The sequence below is a fragment of the Rhinatrema bivittatum genome, chromosome 4 (genome assembly GCF_901001135.1).
Source record: "Rhinatrema bivittatum chromosome 4, aRhiBiv1.1, whole genome shotgun sequence".
Taxonomy (NCBI): Eukaryota; Metazoa; Chordata; class Amphibia; order Gymnophiona; family Rhinatrematidae; genus Rhinatrema; species Rhinatrema bivittatum.
In genome coordinates this window covers 88,866,144-88,887,252 of record NC_042618.1, presented here as the reverse complement: position 1 = coordinate 88,887,252, position 21,109 = coordinate 88,866,144, and the positions used below count along the sequence as shown (strand labels likewise).

General features: G+C 45.0%; 1 protein-coding gene across 4 annotated transcripts in view; it reads right to left on the bottom strand.

The window, feature by feature from the left end:
* Positions 1-21,109, bottom strand: part of MIS18BP1 (MIS18 binding protein 1) — a 308,295-nt gene that overhangs the window by 46,640 nt on the left and 240,546 nt on the right. For all 4 annotated transcript variants that reach the window (XM_029598455.1, XM_029598456.1, XM_029598459.1 and 1 more), the window contains one exon: positions 20,283-20,428. In XM_029598455.1, coding sequence (XP_029454315.1) covers positions 20,283-20,428 — 146 coding nt within the window. The remainder of the gene's footprint in view (positions 1-20,282; positions 20,429-21,109) is intronic.

Sequence of the window (21,109 nt, the reverse complement as noted above, 5' to 3'; positions counted from 1 at the left end):
AAATTTTGGATCTAACAAGACTTCTGCACTTGTTGTGTTTTTGGACTTATATTGAAAGTGCAGATCCAGCCCGTGTGGTGTTTAGACTTCAATTACCCCAATATTGACTGGGTAAATGTATCATCGGGTCACGCTAGAGAGATAATGTTCCTGGATCGAATAAATGATAGCTTTATGGAGCAATTGCTTCAGGAACCGATGAGAGAGGGAGCAATTTTAGATCTAATTCTCAGTGGAGCACAGGACTTGGTGAGAGAGGTAACGGTGGTGGGGCCACTTGGCAATAGTGATCATAATATGATCAAATTTTATTTAATGAATGGAAGAGGAACAGTGTGCAAATCCAAGGCGCTTGTGCTAAACTTTCAAAAGGGAAACTTTGATAAAATGAGAAAAATTGTTAGAAAAAAACTGAAAGGAGCAGCAACAAAAGTAAAAAATATCCAAGAGGCATGGTCATTGTTAAAAAATACCATTCTAGAAGCACAGTCCAGATGTATTCCACACATTAAGAAAGGTGGAAAGAAGGCAAAACAATTACTGGCATGGTTAAAAGGGGAGGTGAAAGAAGCTATTTAAGACAAAAGATCTTCATTCAAAAATTGGAAGAAGGATCCAACAGAAGAAAATAGGATAAAGCATAAACATTGGCAAGTTAAATGTAAGACATTGATAAGACAGGTTAAGAGAGAATTTGAAAAGAAGTTGACTGTAGAGGAAAAAACTCACAGTAAAAACTTTTTTAAAATATATCCGAAGCAGAAAGCCTGTGAGGGAGTCAGTTGGACCGTTAGATGATCGAGGGCTTAAAGGGGCACTTAGAGAAGATAAGGCCATCGCGGTAAGATTAAATGATTTCTTTGCTTCGGTGTTTACTGAAGAGGATGTTGGGGAGGTACTCGTAATGGAGAAAGTTTTCATGGTTAATGATTCAGATGGACTGAATCAAATCACGGTGAACCTAGAAGATGTGGTAGGCCTGATTGACAAACTGAAGAGTAGTATATCACCTGAACCGGATGGTACACACCCCAGAGTTCTGAAGGAACTAAAAAAAGAAATTTCAGACCTATTAGTAAAAATGTGTAAATTATCATTAAAATCATCCATTGTACCTGAAGACTGGAGGATAGCAAATGTAACCCCAATATTTAAAAAGGGCTCCAGGGGCGATCCGGGAAACTACAGACCGGTTAGCCTGACTTCAGTGCCAGGAAAAATAATGGAAAGTGTTCTAAATATCAAAATCACAGAACATATAGAAAGACATGGTTTAATGGAACAAAGTCAACATGGCTTTACCCAGGGCAAGTCTTGCCTCACAAATCTGCTTCATTTTTTTGAAGGAGTTAATAAACATGTGGATAAAGGTGAACCGGTAGATGTAGTATACTTGGATTTTCAGAAGGCGTTTGACAAAGTTCCTCATGAGAGGCTTCTAGGAAAAGAAAAAGTCATGGGATAGGTGGCGATGTCCTTTCATGGATTGCAAACTGGCTAAAAGACAGGAAACAGAGAGTAGGATTAAATGGACAATTTTCTCAGTGGAAGGGAGTGGACAGTGGAGTACCTCAGGGATCTGTATTGGGACCCTTACTTTTCAATATATTTATAAATGATCTGGAAAGAAATACGACGAGTGAGATAATCAAATTTGCAGATGACACAAAATTGTTCAGAGTAGTTAAATCACAAGCAGATTGTGATAAATTGCAGGAAGACCTTGTGAGTGGAAAATAGGGCATCCAAATGGCAGATGAAATTTAATGTGGATAAGTGCAAGGTGATGCATATAGGGAAAAATAACCCATACTATAATTACACAATGTTGGGTTCCATATTAGGTGCTACAACCCAAGAAAGAGATCTAGGTGTCATAGTGGATAACACATTGAAATCGTCGGTTCAGTTTGCTGCGGCAGTCAAAAAAGCAAACAGAATGTTGGGAATTATTAGAAAGGGAATGGTGAATAAAACGGAAAATTTCACAATGCCTCTGTATCGCTCCATGGTGAGACCGCACCTTGAATACTGTGTACAATTCTGGTCGCCGCATCTCAAAAAAGATATAATTGCGATGGAGAAGGTACAGAGAAGGGCTACCAAAACGATAAGGGGAATGGAACAACTCCCCTATGAGGAAAGACTAAAGAGGTTAGGACTTTTCAGCTTGGAGAAGAGACGACTGAGGGGGGATATGATAGAGGTGTTTAAAATCATGAGAGGTCTAGAACGGGTTGATGTGAATCGGTTATTTACTCTTTCGATAGTAGAAAGACTAGGGGGCACTCCATGAAGTTAGCATGGGGCACATTTAAAACTAATCGGAGAAAGTTCTTTTTTACTCAACGCACAATTTAACTCTGGAATTTGTTGCCAGAGGATGTGGTTAGTGCAGTTAGTATAGCTGTGTTTAAAAAAGAATTGGATAAGTTCTTGGAGGAGAAGTCCATTACCTGCTATTAAGTTCACTTAAGAGAATAGCCACTGCCATTAGCAATGGTAACATGGAATAGACTTAGTTTTTGGGAACTTGCCAGGTTCTTATGGCCTGGATTGGCCACTGTTGGAAACAGGATGCTGGGCTTGATGGACCCTTGGTCTGACCCAGTATGGCATTTTCTTATGTTCTTATAATAAACCCCAATAGTTTACTTCGCGCCAATACTTAAAAAATAAATAAATAAAAAAAATAAAGATTTTCCCAAGCAAAACTTACTGATTCCTTTCAGCCACCAGCAAGGTGATCCTCTCCTCTCAGTGCTCCCACTGGATTCTCACAGTCTATAGTTTCCTGGAATGCCTCTGGAGCCCTTTTTATATATTGGGATTACATTGGCCACATTTCAGTCTTCAGGTGCTATGCAAGATTTTAATGATAGGTTACAAATTACTAGTAATAGGTCTGATATTTCATTTTTGATTTCTTTCAGAACCCTGGGATGTATACCATCCAAGCCAAGTGATTTGCTACTCTTCAGTTTGTCAATCTGGCCTACTACACCTTCCATCTACATTCTGGTCGCCGCATCTCGAAAAAGATATAGTTGCGATGGAGAAGGTATAGAGAAGGGCAACCAAAATGATGAAGGGGATGGAACAGCTCCCCTATGAGGAAAGGCTGAAGAGGTTAGGGCTGTTCAGCTTGGAGAAGAGACGGCTGAGGAGGGATATGATAGAGGTCTTTAAGATCATGAGAGGTCTTGAACGAGTAGATGTGAATCGGTTATTTACACTTTGGGATAATAGAAGGACTAGGGGGCATTCCATGAAGTTAGCAAGTAGCACATTTAAGACTAATCGGAGAAAATTCTTTTTCACTCAATGCACAATAAAGCTCTGGAATTTGTTGCCAGAGGATGTGGTTAGTGCAGTTAGTGTAGTTGGGTTCAAAAAAGGTTTGGATAAGTTCTTGGAGGAGAAGTCCATTAACGGCTATTAATCAAGTTTACTTAGTGAAAAGCCACTGCTATTAATTGCATCAGTAGCATGGGATCTTCTTAGTGTTTGAGTAATTGCCAGGTTCTTGTGGCCTGGTTTGGTCTCTGTTGGAAACAGGATGCTGAGCTTGATGGACCTGTTATGGCCGCCGGCCGTGGCAGCTGTCAAGACTAATCTTCAGTCTTGAGGGAGTCTCCTAAGTCCCAGCGGTCGGGTTCCTACGGGCTCCTCCTGGGGGAACCACGAGCTTCCAGGGCGAAGTCTTAACTCTACAGTTGAACCTTCTAGCCTTGCCCTCCGACGGTAAGGACCAGAGAGGGTTAACTCCCTCTTTGGCAGCATTAACCTTACCTCGGAACGGGGTCCACTTTCGGAGCCGTAACAGAATACCAAGGCCATGGACCCGGCAGAGGACATTTCTGGACTAGCCTAGAAAGTCATTGAGCAGCAACGGATATTGGAATCTATGGCCATCTCCTTGGAGCGACTCAACGCCCGTCTGGATTCCATTGTTGTGGCCCAGCCAGCTTTTCCATCATTTCCACCACCATCCGTGGGGCAGGGTAATGCCCATGCTACGATTCCTTTACCCATTCCTCCACGTTATGATGGTGAACCTCGTTCATGCCAAGGATTCCTCGATCAATGCAGTATGCATTTCCAGCTACAAGCTTCGCTTTTTTCGTATGATATTACATTACGGATCCATAATTCCTTACACACGTCTCTGTTGAAGCCGTTGGTCCTCACTTGGCCTACTCGCAAGATTCCTGAAGCCTCACCACCTAGGGCAGAAGAAGAGACGATTTATCAGGTGCGTGAGGTACTTGATGTCCGTAAACGAGGTCGCACATGGGAGTACTTGCTGTCTTGGGAAGGATTTGGACCAGAAGAGAATTCCTGGGAGCCGTCAAAAAACAAACTGGATAAAACACTTCTCCAGAACTTTCACAGTGAACATCCAGATAAACCCAAGCCTTCTAGAGGGAGGCCTAAAGGAGAGGGTACTGTTATGGCCGCCGGCCGTGACAAGCCGCAACCGGGGCCAACTGTCATGGCTGCCGGCCACGGTGGTCCGCGGCCGGGACCAGGTCTTTACCCGCGACGTCGGGTGGACTCGGAGGCTCCTGCAGGAGCGGGGAGCCTCCTCCGGCGTTCCTCCTGCGGCCTTGGCTGCTGCCTAGGCCGGACGCGGAGCCCAGCGGGGCTTTACTGACTCCGTCCTCTTCCTGACTGCTTTACAGCTGCGCGCGCGTCTGAAGAGAAGATTTACAGGGGCCACGACAGGAAAAGGTCATGGCTCCCTCCTGTGACTTCTCCCTATTCCAGGTATTTAAGGCAAGGTTTGCTCCTCAGACCTTGCCTTGGTATTTAGGCTTCTGGTCCCGGTTCCATGCTGGTGTTCCTGGTCTCCGTTCCTGGTCTTCGTCCCGCTTCTGGTCTTCTTCCTCGTTGGACTGATTCTTGGCTCCTGACCCTTGGACTGGCTATCGTTCTTCTCTCGGCTCGATCTTGGACTGACTGCGGACGCTTCTCCTGGTTTACTTCTGGATTGGCTGCGAACCCTTCTCCTGGACTGCTTCTGGCCTGGCTGCGGACCCTTCTTCAAAACTGCAGGTACTGTTGATCCCCATCCTGAATGGGAATATGGTGATAGGACTCTAACAGGTCCAGTGAGCACAGAAACTCTTCCTGCCAAACTGCCACCAGGACAGACCTCAGAGTTACCATACAGAGAATGTGGAACCTGAATACAGCAGTTTACACCCTTGAGATCCAGGATGGGCCAGAAAGACCCATCCTTTTTGGATACCATGAAGTAAATGGAATACCGACCTCGGCCCCTTTGCGATTAGGACACTGGTATCATGGCCTGCAGGAGCTTTGGTTTCAGGAGGGTTTCAGAACAGCTCTCTGCTTGGTCAGAACAGAGAAAGGGGAGACCCTGAAGACTTCTTGAATGGGACAATGTAAATCCAAGGCATAACCAGTACAAATGTGGGTCCACTCCTTGTAGAACTCCTGAAGGTGGCCTCCTACAGGGGTCCTGTGGACTTTCAGGAAGAGGCTCTACTGGCTTCTGAAGAAGAGTCGGTATCTCCCCTTTGTCTTCTGACTTCCCGAAAGGACTGATCCCAGCCTCTGGATCCCGAATATGTAGTGGAGGCGGCACCAAAATATTGCCTATCAGGATGGTATTGTTGTGAGGACTGAATTGTCTGCGACCTCTGCCAACTCTGCAGAAGGAGCAACCCTTATCTTCTGGCAAGCACTGGGGTTTAGGATCGCTGAGGTTTTTAACCAACTGGTCCAGATCCTCCCCAAACAGCAATTTGTCCTTAAATGGCAACTTCTCCAGCTGAGTCTTAGACCAAGAGTCAGCCATCCAATTGCATAGCTACAGGAGGCGATGTACCGCAACAGAAAGGGCGACTTACTGCAACAGAAAAGGCCACTGACCAGGCAGAATTCCATAACAAACCATATAGAGCATGTGCCAAAAAGGCTGCAGCAGATTCTATTCTTGCCACCTTCTTGCTCTCCGGAAGCTGTTGGATCCAGCAAAGAAGAACCCGGACAATTAGAGCCGAGCAGATAAAAATCTGCACTCATGTCACTGAGGACACAAATAAGCTCCTCACAGGCGGCTCCATCTTTCTATCCTGAGGGTTCTTCAGGGACGCACCCCCTGCACAAGGATAACTGTACGCCTAGTCAGTCGTAACCAAAGCATCCATCACAGCACCTGAAAAGACTTCTGTAGCGCAGTCTGTGGAAGGGGGTACAACTGCTGCAGGAGGTTAACAAATCTCAGGTCTGACTCTGGGGACTCCCATTCTGCTATCATCTCCTCCTCCACCTCTGGGAGGACTAGGAAGGCAATAATGGTTTTATGTTTTCATTTAATAATGGAGTCCCACACAGGAGCCTCCTGTGGCTTCGACTCTTCCAGATGAAGAAACACAACCACCTGATCTTTAGGAATCCTATCTCATCCTGTTGGAAGAGAAGGATGATCTAATCATCTTCAGGGCCAGGGGGAATTTCCCCATCCTGTAGAGATGCCGAGCTGTCTGAGTTTCCAGGCTCTTCTGGGCACGTAGGGTTCTCTCACAAGGGTCCTGGCACCTTGATTGTCAGCCATGCCTTCTTAACGGGGACCAGAAAGGTGAGTGGGTGTGTGTGTGTGGAACTGGGATAAATCTTCCAGGGCCCTTGTGGCCCTTCCCCTGGCCGAATAAAAGCACAAAAAGCCTGATGTAAAAAAAATGGAAAACCGCTGGTGAAAAGCCCTCTCCGGGGCTGATGCAAAATGTATCTCCTCCCCGCTAGAGGAATTGCCTATATCAAAATGGGGGAGGCCTTTTAGCTCCTCCCCCACTCCCAGTGCTGCCCAAAATTCAGAGTTCATCGTGCGGGAAAATCCAAGATGGTCACTGTCTTGGAAGATCACGTGTCAGGCCCATCAGTGGTCAGTGCGCCATAAAATGAGGCAGGTGGTGAAATGGGAATTAAGCCCACCGTAGAGCAATGTCCGGGAGTTTCCTCGCAGTGGGCACATGCTAAACAGATTGGCCCTTTTCTGACATGGCTTGGAGGACCCTGCAGGCCTTTGTGATGAATAGTGTGGGTATGAGCCCTTTATGCTGTGACGTAGTTGAAGCAGCCTTGTAGGTGAACCTATGAGATATACGCCAACAGCTGGCAAAAGCACCCTGAAGTGGGATAGGACTGGAGCTTCACCTATACCAGCTGTCTTCTCCGCAGGTTGAGCCCTTGGGTGTGGGCAGCAGGCATGACTTAGGCGTGTCCCTAGGGCAGTAGAGAGGGCAAGAGTCCAAGAGCACGGCAGGGTCAGGACAGGCAGCAAGCTGGATTTACTGGGGCAGGTGGCAAGCAAGTACAGTCAGGAGCAAGGCAAGAGGTTAGGTTCAGAAGGCAGGCAAACGTGGTCAGGTCCAAAGCAAGAGGTCAGTATTAGAAAGTTAGGCCAAGGGTGGATAAAGATACACAAGAGACACCGGAAGTATGGGCAGGGCAAGGCTATATAAGACAAGGATGGCAGGACAAGACTGGTCGAGACAGGCTGGGTATGGGGAGGCCAGACAAAGCAGGCTGGCCAAGGCTGGAGGTCAGGAACGCAGGAACAAGGAACCAGGTACACAGGAGCAAACAGAAGCCAGGAACACAGGAATAACATGCACTGCTCTAGACAGGCTACCCATTGATGAGGCGAAGCAGTGCTGCAGGGCCTTTGCTTAAATAGCTCGATAGGCACTGCGAACCTAAGATGAAGTATTGGCCTGGCTGGGATGGCAGCATAAGTGGCAGTCAGTGGCATGCAGTGATGGAGGCATTCTGTCATGACAGGAGGGTTCCAGCAGTGGCTGGGGTGAGTGCAGGGCAGTCCCATGAGCCACCAAATTTAACAGCCTTGCACTGCTAGGGACCGCAAGCGGGCCTGTCCATCTCTCCCTCTTTAAGACCATGCTGTAAGCCATTTTGAAGTGAGCCCCCCTGCTCTCCTCTTCCCCCAGTAACAGCTAAAGCCGAGGACACCTTACCCTGCAACCTCACACACCGTACAAGCAGCGAGTATCCCTGCTTTTCTTTTTTTTTTTTTTTCAAATGTCTGACTGCCAGGGCAAGGGGGAGGAGGGAGAAAAAAAAGCAGAGTGGAAGGAGAGCAGGAGGAGGAGGAAACCATCTCAGAATAAGAAATTAGAGCACTTATCTGAGGCTTCTTTCCCTCTTTTTTTTTTTTCACGCTACTCCACCACCAAGTTCAATCAAGCCCCCCCGAAAAGGGTCTAGGAGCCAAAGAATGGGCTCATGCTGCTGGCCTAAGCCAGTGGCTTGGCCCTGGAGTCTGATCAAAGATCCTACATCGGGCTGCTGCACCAATCCAGACCTACCATCTGCTGGAGACAGAAAATAATGGATTTCTGCTGCTAGCATCAATTCCTAAGTAGTAGCTGTGATGTCACACAGGAAAACAGTGTTGTCTGTTTGCCTCCATCTGCTGGTAGAGGTTAATAACCCATTTGTCAGGGCTGGATTGGTGCTGCAGGATAAGATGGAAGGGACAAGTTATCCGGTTATCTTTAGCCGGATAACTGGTCTGCTGGATGGCTTATTGAATATTATTCCCAGATTTTTTATTTTTTTTTTACCTTAAGTAAAATTTATTTTGCTTTGCAATACAACGCTTGGTAGTGTGGACTTATATGTTAGCCACTATTAGCATTAGCAAAATCCTGGGACCAGACACTGCACCAAGTGGGAGTGTTCTCTGCAATTTCTGTGAAAAGAGAAATTTTCTTACCTTTTAATTTCCTTTCCATTAGTCCTGCTACACCAGTCCAGGCCTTGACAAGTGGGTTGTTTCCCCCTACCAGCAGATGGAGGCAGACAACACTGTTTTTCTCCATGATACCACAGCCACTACACTTAGGGGTAGAGCTATGCAGCAGAAATCCAGTTTCCTAACTAAGCTTCAGATCAAACCCAACCATTTAGAAAAAAATCAACAATTTTTTTTTAAACAGAAACCTGAGAAGAAGCTTCCCTGCAACCTACAAATGAAGGAAGGGAACAATAAAGGAAAAGCCAAAACAGCCATTTACCAGATACCTAAACCAAACAGCCCGAAAAGGCACAGCCTCACTTCCCATATGGGTTCCTGGACTGGTGTAGCAGGCCTAATGGAAATAAATTAACAGTTAAGGAAATGTCTCCTTCCATCTTGTCCTACTACACCAGTCCAGCCCTTGACAAGTGGGAAGTACCAAAGCTTCATCTACCTGGATGGCAGGAAGCGAGGGCTGCTCAAAGAACCCTCACACTGTAGGCTGAATCCTCCCATGCCATCATGTCCAGCTGAAAATGCTTTGCAAAAGTATGCAGAGAAGACCAAGTGGTCACCCTGCAAATATAGACTGGTGTGAGCGCATGCAACGCCACCCAGGACACAGACTGTGCGCCCTGTTGGAATGCATGCGCACCAATTCTGGAGGCTTCTTGCCCTTAAGCAAGTAAGCCGAATCAATCGTCTTCTTAATCTAGTGAACCAAAGTGGCTTAGAGGCTGCCTCCCTTTTATGTGAACCTCCAAACAGAGCAAACCATCTTTCCGACTTGCAGAAGTCATTAGTGAACTCCAAATACTGCAGAATAAGTTTCCATACGTCCAAACACTTGAGAGAACGATACTCAGGTCCACATTCCTCTTGGGAAAAACCCAGGAGGAAAATCATCTGATTAATATGAAAAACGGAGTTCATCTTCAGGAAAAACAATGGCACTGGGCAAAAAACTATCACTCCGGATGAAATCACTAGGAAGAAATCCCGGCAAGATAGGGTCTGTAGCTTTGAGATCTACTGTTTGGAGCAAACAGTAATCAGAAACGCCATCTTCAATGACAGATCCTTCAAGGAAATCTGTTTCAAAGGATCAAAAGGGGCCCTATTGTTATGACTGTCGCTGCCCGCCGTCTCCACTCCGCCCTCCTTACCTCTCTGGCGACTGCTCCTGCGGTTGACGGACGTTTGACTGCCGCGGCGTCTGCCTGCTGTCCTCTCCGGCGTCCCCGGACCGGCTTGGGTGCTGCTTCTCGCCATGCTATTCAGCTGCCTTAGGGTGCGCGTGCCGCGCGGCCCTGCTTCAAGTACCTTCAGTGGCGCAAACCTCAGGGGCGTCCCCCTGTGATGACGTCATACATCCAGGATACAAAAGGCCTACGCGATTGCTAGCTAATTGAGTTAGCAAAGGTTTCCTCACCGATGGGATTTGCTCGCAGTACCTTGCATCTCTGCCTCCTTTGGACCTACTCTATTTGGGGTACACGCTCATCAGGTGCCTCTCTCTCTTTTTTATCTTTCAGGTCGCAGTCTGGAACCAGTACTCGCTCCTCGAGGGCCCATATTCCTGGACTCGCTACTTGGACTCCACTTCTGCCAGGAAGACAGCGCTGCCTATAACATCTGTGAGTTACCATCTCTATCTCTCAGAGCTATTCCCTGGAACCAGGTACTTGCTCCTCGAGGGCCTGCCTTTACTCCAGCTCCAGTGCTCCACACTGAGTGAGTACATTACCAACGAGGTTCTATTCCTGAATTCTGCATATCCTGCTACTACTCACAATATCAGTTCTATAACAGCACAGCCATTGTGGGATCGCTGTTCCAGAGCCTGAGGGACTACAAGCCCAACCGGGCTACTTTCCAGCTCACTACTGCCACCTCTGGTGGTTCACCTATCCTGTATAATAAAAGAACTAGTGTGTGTGTGTCTCCTACGCTGAGCCTGACCTGTGGCCCCTCATGGGACTTACCCCGTGGGTGTGGTCATCTGCCACAGGTCCAGGGATCCACCCAAAACCCTTACAAATAATAACACCCATGAAGGATTTCAACACCAAATCGAGATCCCACAGGGGAACAATAGGCCGAAAATGTGTCTGTAACCTCTTCATGCCCCTCATGAAATGGGCCATATCTGGATGAGCTGCTATAGAGACATCCCATAATGGCCCCCGATAACAGGTAATAGCTGCTAACTTGGACCTTCAAGGAATTCAACGCAAGCTCTTTTTCTAGACCACCTTGAAGAAAAGCCAAAATATAGGAAACAGTAGCCCACCAAGGGGTCTGACCTGGACTCAGAACTGCTCAAAAAGCAACCAAACTCGAATGTAAGCAAAAGAGGTGGACCACTTCTGAGACTTCAACAGCATAGAAATTACCACTGAACAATACCCCTTCTTGCGGAGCTGTCTCCGCTGAAGAACCAGGCTGTAAGAAAGAATGGAGCAGGATCCTCCATAACCACAGGCCCTTGAGCCAAGAAACCTTGCGCCATCGGGAGGTGGAAGAGCTGGCCTAGCTGCAGCCAAAGGAGATCCACATACCAAGATCTGAGGCAACCAGATGAACTTAGTTATTCTTCAGTTCTATTCTCCATAGCAAATGCCTATGAGTTCTCACAGGGGAAAAGCATACAGGACTGCACTAGAGCAGGGCTGCACTAGAGTGTTCATACTCATCAACCTCTGCTCCCTGCATTGGCTGAAGAAACAGTCTACCTTCGCATACCACCGTGTTGTCATCAAATCCACTTGAGGATGACTCAACCTGTGATAAATCCAGCGAAAGGTTTCCGAGCTCAACTACCATTCTCCAGGTTCTAACAGATTTTAATTGAGAAAGTCTGCTTGTACATTTTCCTGCCCGGTGCTTGTACCGCAAACAATAACTATAGGTGCTTTTCCGCCTATTGGAAAAGGAGCAACGTCTCCGCTGAAACCTCCCTGGCTCTTGGTGCCCCCTGCCAATTTCCATATGCTACCGTGGTGGTGTTGTCTAAGATGACCTGAACAGTCCACCTCTGAAGCAACGGGACGAAATGGAGAAGAACCAGGCAAATGGCCCAGATCTCCAGCCAGTTGATGGACTACAAGGCCTCTCTCAGAGACCAAATTCCCTGGGCCACCTGATCCTGACAATGAGCCCCCCCCAACTAGAGGCTCGCATCTGTGGTTACCAAGAGCCAGGATGGTATGGTTAGGTTGACTTCCCTCAAAAGTTTGGAGAGGTTTAGCCACCAAAGAAGCGACTTGCACACAGAGGAAGCCGATCTTTATAGTCCTGAGACTGCGGAAATCACTCCACCAGCAGTGATGCCTGAAGAGGGCGCATGTGCGCTCTGGCCCATGGCACCAAATCCAAAGTTACCACCATCAGATCGAGCAGTTATAAATTATCCCATGTGGGGGAGACCGGCAGGTCCAGAAAACCCTGAATTTGATGGAGAATCTTGTGCATTCTCTCATCTGTGAGGAACACCTGTCCCACCAGTGTATCGAACTGTGTCCCTAAATACTCCAGGGATATTGTGGGCTGAAGGGTACTCTTGGCAAAATTGGCCAAACAGCCCAAGCCTTCTAAAATCTGAACCACTCGACGAGTCACACATAGTGCTTCTCATGAGATGGCATGTGGATCAACTAATTGTTGAGATATGGGTGAACTGTAATTCCCTCACGCCAGAGAGCTGCCTCCACCACGACCATCACCTTTGTAAACACACGAGGCACTGTTGTTAGTCTGAAAGGTAATGCTCAAAATTGATAATGCTCCCTAAGCATACAAAAATGTATATCTAATTCCGTTATGCAGGCTTTTAGCCAGATTAGGCCTTAATTTTTTTATTTATGCAGATGATATCCAGTTCTATATACCAATAAAAGACACTTTAACTAACACTCTGGAATATCTAAAGATGTATTTGAGCACCATTGATCAATGGATGTCTCATAACCATTTGGCCTTAAACATTCAGAAAACAGAAATTATTATATTATTTAGGACAAAAAGTGTACCAGATCATGTTAAATTGGAATCTGGGATTCATTCTATACCCATGCAAAACACCATTCGCGACTTGGGAGTTATATTAGACACTAATCTTTCAATGAAAATCATATTAATACCATAATACACAACAGTTTTATGAAGCTGCAGATGCTAAAACATCTAAAACCATTATTACATTTGGAAGATTTTAGGACAGTCTTATTTATTTAGACATTTTGGGCTGGATTTTAAAAGCCCTATGCACGATGGGCCTAGTTTAAAAAGGCCCAGCGATGCACATAAAGCCCCGGGACGCGTGTAAGTCCCGGGGCTTTACTAAAGGGGAGGTCTGAAGGCGGGGCCATAGGTCTCTGATACAGCGGCCATTGCCGCTGTGTCGGAGGATCGCGTGCCGGAAGGATGCCGGCGCGCGCAACTTGTGCCTGCCCGGAGGCAGACGCAAAAGGTAAGACAAAGGTCGGGGGTGTTAGAGTAAGGGGTGGGAAGGTCAGGCTAGAGGGAAGGGAACGGGGGAAGGCAGCGCGACTCGGTGCGCGCAAGGGGGTGCACAATTGTGCACCCCCTTGCGCGCGCCGACCCCCGATTTTATAACATACGCGCGCATGTTTTATAACATACGGCGTACATGTGCGCGCCGGGTTGCGCACGCACATGTACGCCTGTGCGCAACTTTTAAAATCTACCTCTAAATATACTGTCGTTCCATGTGTAGATCACAACGATTTACAAATTGACATTCATAATTATAACACAACTAACAATCAAACGTAGATTGGTTACAGAGGAGGTATTCAGTCAAGAGAAATTTACTAGTACATATTAAAATTGATCTAGTACATGAGGCAAAGAGTAATGACAATTATAAATGAAATGATAGTTTTCATGTCATAGTCAATAAGTTGTTTTGAAAATCTTCCATTCTCTCGTTTGATTGATTTATTCTTCATGATTCTTTTATTTTTTTGTCCTTCTTATTTTTGTGGTTCTGTATATTCTGATGTTTTTAAGTTAAATTATATGCATTTTTGAATAGTCATGTTTTTAGCTCACGTTTAAATCTTTTTCTTTCTGGTAGACTGCGTTAATGCCTCGGGCAGGGAATTCCAGAGCTTTGGATCTACTATTGAAAACATTCAATCTCTTATTTGTGTCAGATGTGTGCACCGTATTGTGGGAATAGACAATAGTCCTTTATTGAGATCTTAGTGTTTGTTGAGAGTTGTAAGGTTGTAGTATCACTCCTAATAAGCTGATGCTATTGAAGTGAATGATATTGAATATTATCATTAATACTTTATAGTAGATTCTGGATTGTACTGTTAACCAATGTAGTGTTATCAGCGAGGGAGTAATGTGATCATATTTCCTAGATCCTAATAATAGTCTTGCAGCATTTTATAGTAGTTGTAGTAGTTTTAAGTGACTTGCTGAAAGACCTAGTAGTAAGGAGTTACAGTAGTCAAGGTCTGAGAAGACTGAAGTTTGCAATATAGTACAGAAGTCTGCAAAAGTTAATAATGATTTCAGCCAATGTAGTATATGCATCTTGGTGTAACCTGTCTTAATTAATTTACTTATGTGCATTTCATTGTGAGGTTCTCATCGAGCTGTATACCTAAATCTCCTATTTATTTGAGGTATTAATTTGAAAATTACCCAGGTGAAGGGCAGGTAGTTTAACTGTTGATGAGTTTCTACTTAGCCAAATGATTTCAGTCTTTTTAAAATTTAATGTCAGTTTAAGATGCAATAGATTGTGTTGTATTGCTTTCATATAGGTAGAGAGTCGTACTCGTATTGATATTTTCTGGAATATATTATTGCAATTCATTATTCTTAGGTATTCCATTATCAAGTTTTCCTCCCTTACAGCTATTGCAGAATTCTGCTGCTAGATTACTATCTGGTACAGAAAAGTATGACCATATTACTCCTGTGCTGGCTGATAAACACTGGTTCCCTATCAGAGCTAGAATCAAATATAAGATCCTTACACTAATACAAATTAATAAATAACAAATATGCCATGGGTAGGCTCCAGATTGCATATTTACACTCCAATATAGGAAAAAGAGATAAGCAGCTCTCCAAATATGAATCACCAATACAAAATAGAGAGCTGTCAATATTAAACAGTCCACATATTCTTCAAAGTAATGTGCAAGATCTGTCGTTATATTTAAACGCATTCAAGTGGTTACTCCAAGGTATTCGATGTACAGTACATAAGTTTTCAACCAGGTCCCACTCCAGCAAGAACTTTGATATCGCAAAATAGAGGGATGTTGGAAGCACATATTGGCGAGGTAAGAGAAAGCCTTCTCCATAGCAGGCCCAGTGCTCTAGAACACAATGACTGAATATTTAAGAACATTAACGGGCCGATACAGTAAAGTGTGCTCTGGCGGAGCGCACTGTTAGCCAGCGTTTGGCCGCGCGTTTTCGACATGATATTTTTACCCTTTATACAGTAAGGAGTAATAGCACATCGAAAACGCGCGGCCAACCCCTCCCCCCCCAAACTAATAGCGCCCGCAACATTTCGATGGGCCTATTAGTCATTCCCACGCAATACAAAAAGCAAAATGTGCAGCGAAGTCGCACATTTTACTTTCAGAAATTAACTTCTGCCAAAGGCAGGCATTAATTTCGGCCAGCACCGGGAAAGTGTACATAAAAGCAGAAAAAACTGCTTTTCTGTACACCCTCGGACTTAATATCATAGCGTTATTAAGTCAGAGGCCAAAAAAAAAAAAAAAAAATTAAAAAAAAAAAAAAATAAAAAAAAATAAAAAATCTGCCCGTGGCTTGGTAGATGGACGCTCAATTTTGCTGGTGTCCGTTTTCCGAACCCATGCCTGTCAGCGGGTTCGAGAACAGACGCCAGTAAAATTGAGCGTCGGCTGTCAAACCTGCTGACAGCCGCCACTTCTGTCAAAAAGGAGGCGCTAGGGACGCGCTAGTGTCCCTAGCGCCTCTTTTTACTGCAGGCCCTCATTTGCATGCGGGCCGATACTGAATTGCGCGCCCAGGACACTGGCCTGTGTGCGCATCGGGAGAGCGGGTGCTCGCCGGCTCTCCCACGCTTCTTTCTGTATTGGCCCGTATATGATATAAAACTCTTTAAAAAAGGACTCAAGAACTGGCTGTATAAAGAAGAGTTTATAAAGGATGAGGCTATGTTACTAGCATAGTTTTATGTTGTTTAATTTTATTCTTTTAATTTTAATTTGTAAATTTTTAATTTGTATTTTATGTTTTTTTATTGGTAATGTTCTTCAATATTATGTATAGTTTTCACACAAACTGCTATGATATTTTTTGAATGGTGGTATACAAAAGATTTGAAAATAAACAAATAAATAAAAATTGCAGATATTTCTGATCCTGTTCCTGAATGGGAATATACAGGTAAGCCTCAGACAGATGCACCAAATAAAGGAACTCTCCTTGGCGAACAGCGTCAAGGACCAACCGCATCGTTTCCATACGAAAACGTGGAACTCACAAACTGTGGTTTATGCCCTTGAGATGTAGGATGGGATGAAAGAAAACGTCCTTTTTGGGCACCACTAAATATATGGAATACGGGCCTCATAAGAACATAAGAAAATGCCATACTGGGTCAGAACAAGGGTCCATCAAGCCCAGCATCCTGTTTCCAACAGTGGCTCACTATGACAGAGGAACCAGTACCACTGCCCACAAGAGATGCAGCTTCAGCAGGGTCTTACAGAATGCCTGTTGCTTGCCTGGAACGGAACAGGGAAATACCATAAAGACATCTTGAATGGACGACATAGGTCCAGCGTGTAACCGGATCGAACAATCTCCAATACCCAATGGTTGGTCATTATGTGGTTCCTGAGGATGATCCTTGCCCCATGTTTGCAGATGGTATTTGTTTGCAAGTACTATTTGTAGATATGGGAAATAAGTATGTGAAAAACATGTTTTCTTGTTCTTGTTCTATCTTAGCAGATGTAAGGGAAACTTGGTAGGGCAGGGATCATGTGCAGGCAACTATGATAAATCATGACTCTTTACGCAAGGCTGAAGTGAGAATGCTATAAGGGGAAACAGACGTTGATGAAGGGGGTGTAAAGGTTATTTTTTTGTAAGGGGAAAATATGTGTCTTGGCATCAGGAACAAGGAGCTGTCTGGATTCAAGCTATAGGGAAAAAAAGATATAAAAGGTGGCATGTGAAAAATAGAACTTTGGAGAAGGTAGATGCCTTAGTGGTGTGTACATTGCATTTTACCCTTCTCCTCAAGAAGACTCATATTACCTTTATTCACTTTACATGCTCGTTGTGTTCTGCTTTACTGTTGCAAATCGCAAAGCTGAGATAATATATATGAAATTTAAACAAATCATTATTAATTTTCTTTTGTCTAATTACTAATAAAATTATTGATAAAAATTAAAGCAGGTCTTCTTGTATAATTGGGAAAAAGAGAGACTTGAATAAATCCGGGGAAAAGCACCCTGAAGGTTTAGCCACAAACAGCAATCTTCTGAAAATAACCTAAGAAAAGAAGGAACTGAGAACTTCTGTATCTAATTAATGAACAGAAGTACAGGGCAAAGGCTAAACAATCCACTCCCTGTAGAATTCCTGCAGGTGGTCCCCTACTGGAGGTGAGAGGGAATCATAAGAACATGCCATACTGGGTCAGACCTAGGGTCCATCAAGCCCAGCATCCTGTCTCCAACAGTGGCCAATCCAGGCCATAAGAACCTGGCAAGTACCCAAAAACTAAGTCTATTCCATGTTACTGTTGCTACTGGTAGTAATAGCAGTGGCTATTTTCTAAGTCAACTTAATTAATAGCAGGTAATGGACTTCTCCTCCAAGAATTATCCAATCCTTTTTTAAACCCAGCTACACTAACTGCACTAACCACATCCCCTGGCAACAAATTCCAGAGTTTAATTGTGCACTGAGTGAAAAAGAACTTTCTCCGATTAGTTTTAAATGAGCCACATGCTAACTTCATGGAGTGCCCCCTAGTCCTTCTATTATCCGAAAGAGTAAATAACTGATTCACATTTACCCATCTAGACCTCTCATGATTTTAAACACCTCTATCATATCCCCCCCTCAGCAGTCTCAACCCATGGAGCTCTGCCGGCCCCCGGGGAAGAACCAGTATCAGCTCTCCGTCTTCTGGCTCCACAAAAGGACTTACTCTGGCTTCCGGAAGTTGAAGAAACAGCCAACGTAGCACTGAACAATTGTCTACCCAGCTGGTTCTGCCTGGAAGCTTGAAATTGCCCCTAACTTCTTCCAACCCTATAAAAGGAGCAGTCCTTATCCTTAGGCAAGTGCAGGAGTTTAGGATCTCCAAGGTTTATACCAACTAATCCATATCGTCCCCGAACAGTAGCTTACAATTAAAGGACAAGTTTCCCAGGTGAGTTTTGGACCAAGAGTTTGATGCCCACTTGTATAGCCAAGGGAGCCAATGCACCGCTATTGAGAGGGCCACTGATTGGGAGGAGTTTCACAACAAATCATTCATAGCGTCCACAAAAAAGACTGTTGCAGATTCCATCCTAGCCACCTCCTCAGACTCCGGAAGCTGTTGGATCCAGCAAAGGAGAGCCCGGTCCACCAGAGCCAAGCACATGGAAACCTGAACCGCCTTTGCCAACAAGGTAAACAAACTTCTCAGAGGCGGTTCCATCTTTCTGTCCTGTGGGTTCTTCAGAGACGTGCCATCCTCCACTGGAATAGTTGTGTGACTGGTCACTGCCATAACCAGGGCATCCATAATTGGAACCTGAAAAAACTTCCATAGTGTGGCTGGAGGAAGAGGATATAGTCATTGTAGAAGATTGACACCTCTAAGGCCCGTCTCCGGGGGCTCCCACTCACCAAGATCATCTCCTCCACCTCCGGATAGAGCGGAAAAGCGGTCGTGGTCTTTCGCTTTCCCTTAATAATGGAGTCCTATATCAGAGTCTCCTGGGGTTTAGCCTCCTCCAGCCAGAGACAAGAAATCACCTGCTAAATGAGATAACCTAATTCATCCTTATGAAAAAGACTAATCGAGGCAAGAAGGGAACTCCTCCTCCTCCAAGGATGCCAAACTATCAGCATCCTCAGGCTCCTCTGAATCCCCAGGATCCTCCCATGGGAGTCCTGGCACCTCAGTAGCTGGATGCGCCCTCTTGACAGGTACCTAGAGGGAGGGAACAGGCGCGGGACCTTCTGCTGCCCTAGTACTACTGGCCAGACATGTCACCTCCCCAGGCTTAGCAAAACACAAAAGACCTGGTGGAAAAAACAAAAAAATTCCAGGGAGAAGTGACCATGGGCTCCATGCAGAAGCACCCCCCACCAATGACCACCTACTGATGCAACTGCAGGCATCAACATGGGAGGCGCATCAAACTCCCCTCCAGCGCCTGCTGCTTCACTGTATCTCTGGCCTGATCGCACGGGAGAATCATAAATGGCCGCTGATTTTGAAGCCTTCGAGGCAGACCGCATATCAAGACCTTTCAAGTGTCGACGCGTGAATTCCAGCAGGTGGCAAAGAGGAAGCAAAGCCTTCCCCAGAGCTTTCATCGGGCCAGTCTCCAGCCCTGGAACAAGCCAGGTAAACTGAACTCTTTTCTTCTATAGCCCTGTGGACACCATAGGCCTCACAGTGCTGTGTACTACATGCAGGCCTCTCTATCCCACTCCCTTCATGGAAGCCCTGACTGCCGCCTAAAAATCAAGCTGTGTTCACTATTTCTACCACCCTCCCCCTGCAGCCAAAGGAACATCAGCTTTGACTCACTGCCAGGCAGTCCTCACCACAGATCAGTTCCTTCTCGCTTGCTGTTCAAAGCTACTAGCTATCTTTTTTTTTTTTCCCCAAAAACTAAGATACAACTGCAGGGACAGCAAGGGGGCAGGGGCAGGGGGCAGGAAGAATGGAGAGAAAATTAAAAGAATAGACATGGAAAGCAGGCAACCTCTTCTCAGAGGGAGAAAGGAAGGGTTGAAATTATCTGTCTCATATGCCCCTTCTTTTTTTTTCCTGTTTTGCTGCGCCCCAGTCAAGTTCAAACAAATCACTCCCTCAGGGGCTGGGAACAAAACAAAGGCCTCGCACCGTTGGCTGAAACCAGTGGCCTGGCCCTGGTCTTTGATCAAAGATCCAGCGCTGAGATGCTGTACCAACCTAAAATAATGGATTTCTGCCGCTTAGCAGCACTTCTAAGCAGTAGCTGTGATGTCACAGAGAACAACAGTGTTATCTGCTTTCATCTGCTGGTAGGGGGAAACAACCCACTTGTTGAGGGCTTGACTGGTATAGCAGGATGAGATTGAAGGGGGGTTACATATGTGTGTATTCTATGTTTTTTTTATTCATTAGGACCTTTTCAAGATTTCCTTCCAGGCACAGAATGACAATCAGCTTTTTATAATTTCTGAAAACTATCCATTAGAGTTCAACTTTTACCTATTGATGGATCCCAACATTCCAGGACTGATATGTTCACACTGAGGTGTATTTGCCAAAGGGAAGATGCCTGATGAAGGTGTAGTTGGGTCTGTTTGTTCAATCTGGAATCCATCATCTTCAAGACTTCCTCGAAGTGCTGGTATCTACAAAAATGCATTGAAAATGTACTATAGTACCGGTTTTTGCATTCGGTCACCCTATCTTGCTATCTGTACATTCATTTTGATGGCTCACATGCTTATGTAACACTCAAATCTATCCCATCTTCTATGCTGCCTACAGGAATGTGTTACTGAGTTTAGCTTACTCCAACATTTATAAATTCAGCCCTGCTTCCAAATCAGCTCCTTCATGCCAGCTTGTGAAGCTCCCAGAATTTGTTGAAGTTATTTCAAAAGAATATTAAAACATTCGTATACTTCTAATAATTATATTGTGAATACAAGATGACTTCAGTTCCCTATGCCACTAATGGATGATTTTCAAGTCTTATATTGTATGTTGAATTTACTAATCATAATAATTTTTCATCCTTTCAGTTATTATTCAGATAAAACTGTATATGAAACTGTTTACCCTGCGCATAATATATTAATTGTAATAGAAAAAATCCTAGGCAATTAGCACCTACTATCATAAACTGGAGCAGCTCCCTGCTACTCATCTATATTGAGGAAAAGAGGCTGACAGGGGAAGAGGCTGAAGGGAGGGCTGGCATAAAGGAAGGAAAGGAAAGATAAAAAGCAAGGAAGAGAGGTTGGACTGAGAGGCATGACCAGACAAAAAAAAAAACCTAATAAAAAATGAAGTAAGCCCAAAAACAA